This window comes from Lottia gigantea (genome assembly GCF_000327385.1).
Source record: "Lottia gigantea unplaced genomic scaffold LOTGIsca_37, whole genome shotgun sequence".
In the NCBI taxonomy this organism is placed as follows: Eukaryota; Metazoa; Mollusca; class Gastropoda; family Lottiidae; genus Lottia; species Lottia gigantea.
This window is the reverse complement of record NW_008709259.1, coordinates 1,197-3,420: the sequence shown is the minus strand read 5'-3', so window position 1 is coordinate 3,420 and position 2,224 is coordinate 1,197. Positions and strand designations below refer to the sequence as shown.

The 2,224-nt window shown below is 33.4% G+C and overlaps 1 protein-coding gene across 1 annotated transcript in view; it reads right to left on the bottom strand.

Annotated features, from left to right (window-relative positions):
• Positions 1 to 1,280: 1,280 nt before the first annotated feature.
• The window catches only part of LOTGIDRAFT_162924 (hypothetical protein), a gene marked incomplete at both ends in the record, with an annotated part of 1,717 nt that continues 773 nt past the window's right edge, over positions 1,281 to 2,224 (bottom strand). The window contains 2 exons of the mRNA XM_009058988.1: positions 1,281 to 1,330; positions 1,780 to 1,921. Coding sequence (XP_009057236.1) covers positions 1,281 to 1,330; positions 1,780 to 1,921 — 192 coding nt within the window. The remainder of the gene's footprint in view (positions 1,331 to 1,779; positions 1,922 to 2,224) is intronic.

The window sequence follows — 2,224 nt, the reverse complement described above, 5'->3', positions numbered from 1 at the left end:
CTCGCCCAGGAAGAAACAACGAAATTACCATTCATTGCCGAGTCAGAATACGGACACTGCCGAGAATTGTCGAATGCAACGAATTCTATTTTGTAACGTGGATCGGATGTAACTTCCGTCTTACAATTAAAGAAGATTTTCTTCCAGCTGCATACGATGTCAATGTCAGACAATGGCCACCGTAGATGTATACATTTGACCGACAATCATAGATGTTTATAATAACTATTTATAACTCTATGCCGACAATTATATACATAGACGACTCCCATTTACTAAAAACTAAAACAAAACATCCGATTAATACAAGAGGAAGTAACTCTGTCCGAGGTGAATATTAAAGAGAGGTAACTCTGCTTGAGTTAACATTCAGACCACAATAATACAACATCTTGCCGACAGTCGTCTTAAGATGCACATTTTTATTTTACATTTAAATTCATGTAGGCCTATCACTTTCCGAAAATCGAATAAAAATTTAAATGCCCTTGATTTTTCAGTAAATCATTTCCATAGAAAAAGGAGCTTGATGATATATTCGGAAACATCAATTTCCGTAACACTTTTCAGTATGAAATCCAACGTCTGCATCTGCTGCGATTGCTGCAAATCAACAAAATTGCACCTTGGAATTTCAGACTGTTTTACTTATAAAAACTATTTTCATCTATTCATGGCCCTATTCATTCTCCGAAATTGCCAATTGTTAATTAAGTTAATTTAAAGAAGTATCTTATAACAGTAGTGTATTTCAATAAAAGGCCTATGGTTAAGTATACAAATACAAAACATAATGTTATTAATTTATTAAAGATACCAATATGAATACATGCCCAAAACTCGTTATTACTATATGAGTACGGGCAATACCTTTGTATGAATAAGGTCGTTTTGATTGGTTAAAATTTCAACAAAAACTCACTCACTATTGGCATTCGCTAATATGTTGTTTAAAATATATATAAAATAATAAAAATATAGAAATATCTAATGATATGAAGGATGGAAAAATGAAATAGTCCTAACCCCAGACGACCCCCCACCTTAAAGCCTGTACTTCTCCGTCCACGTTCCTCTTCGGCTCCTATTATATGCTTCGTAACGTGAAGTATGAAGAATAAAAACATACTCAATCGAGCACGCATTTTATGGAGGGACATAACTGCCATAATCAAATACTCCACAGTTTCGATCACAATCAGTTTATATATTATGTTACTATTTCAGGTAGTAAGCATGCTAATCATTTTCAGTTAACATGGTTACAGGTAAATTTCATTCTATAAACCAAGTAAATTACATTGTGGATCTATTGTACCAGTGGGAATCGCTGAAAAATAGAGAAAACATGACTTAACATAACATAAGAACAATCACTCAAATGGATAAAATACTCTCTTCAACACTTTCGAATCACGTGATTTTCAAATTGACCAATCAACACGCTTCCACATATTGCTTGGTTGGTAAAACATAAAGTTCATGTAAATTTATATACAAATAAGGGTGAAAAAAATTTGACGGTTTTTTTTCTTGAAAATTTTACAAGCATATATGCTCTTCTTCTTACATTAAAGTTAAAAAAATGAAAATAGATTTCCTAATGATTAATGTACAGTACATTTAGAAAATTGTTTTGTTTGCTAAAGTAGCCATGTCAGATGGAGTTAGTATACGGATGTAGTATGTAGTAAGGTCATTAATTTTCAAAACAGTAAATTTTGTCAATACCGTATTATACAATCCATTTTGATGTTTATTTTCATTTCATTGACTTACTGTACTGTGGGTTTTTAACAAATTGTAACAATCCATCAGTTGGTTTCGCACCACCACAACCACCATCGCCTCTTAATTGAATCACAAAATCAGTTCTATTTACCCTAAAATGTGGTAACCATCCAAATCCTGTCCATTTTGTCTGTAAATGTATGAACATATCAATCTATGAAACTTATGACGCAACACAGAGCTCAGAACACTGCGAAGAGAAAACTTGTTACAGTCGATAAACGGTCAACTGGATTGTTGTAGGTTTCGACTGCTAGTGAAGGTCGACGACAAGATTCAATTTTACAGTCTGAGAAATTGTCGGTTATCTTCACATCTTCATCTCAAGGTATAACGTCATAAGGCACTTTTCTACTATCACTGAATTTATACATGCAGTGATTGCATTGGATTGTGTTCCAGCGAATACACCCAATCATAGTCCCCGATACAC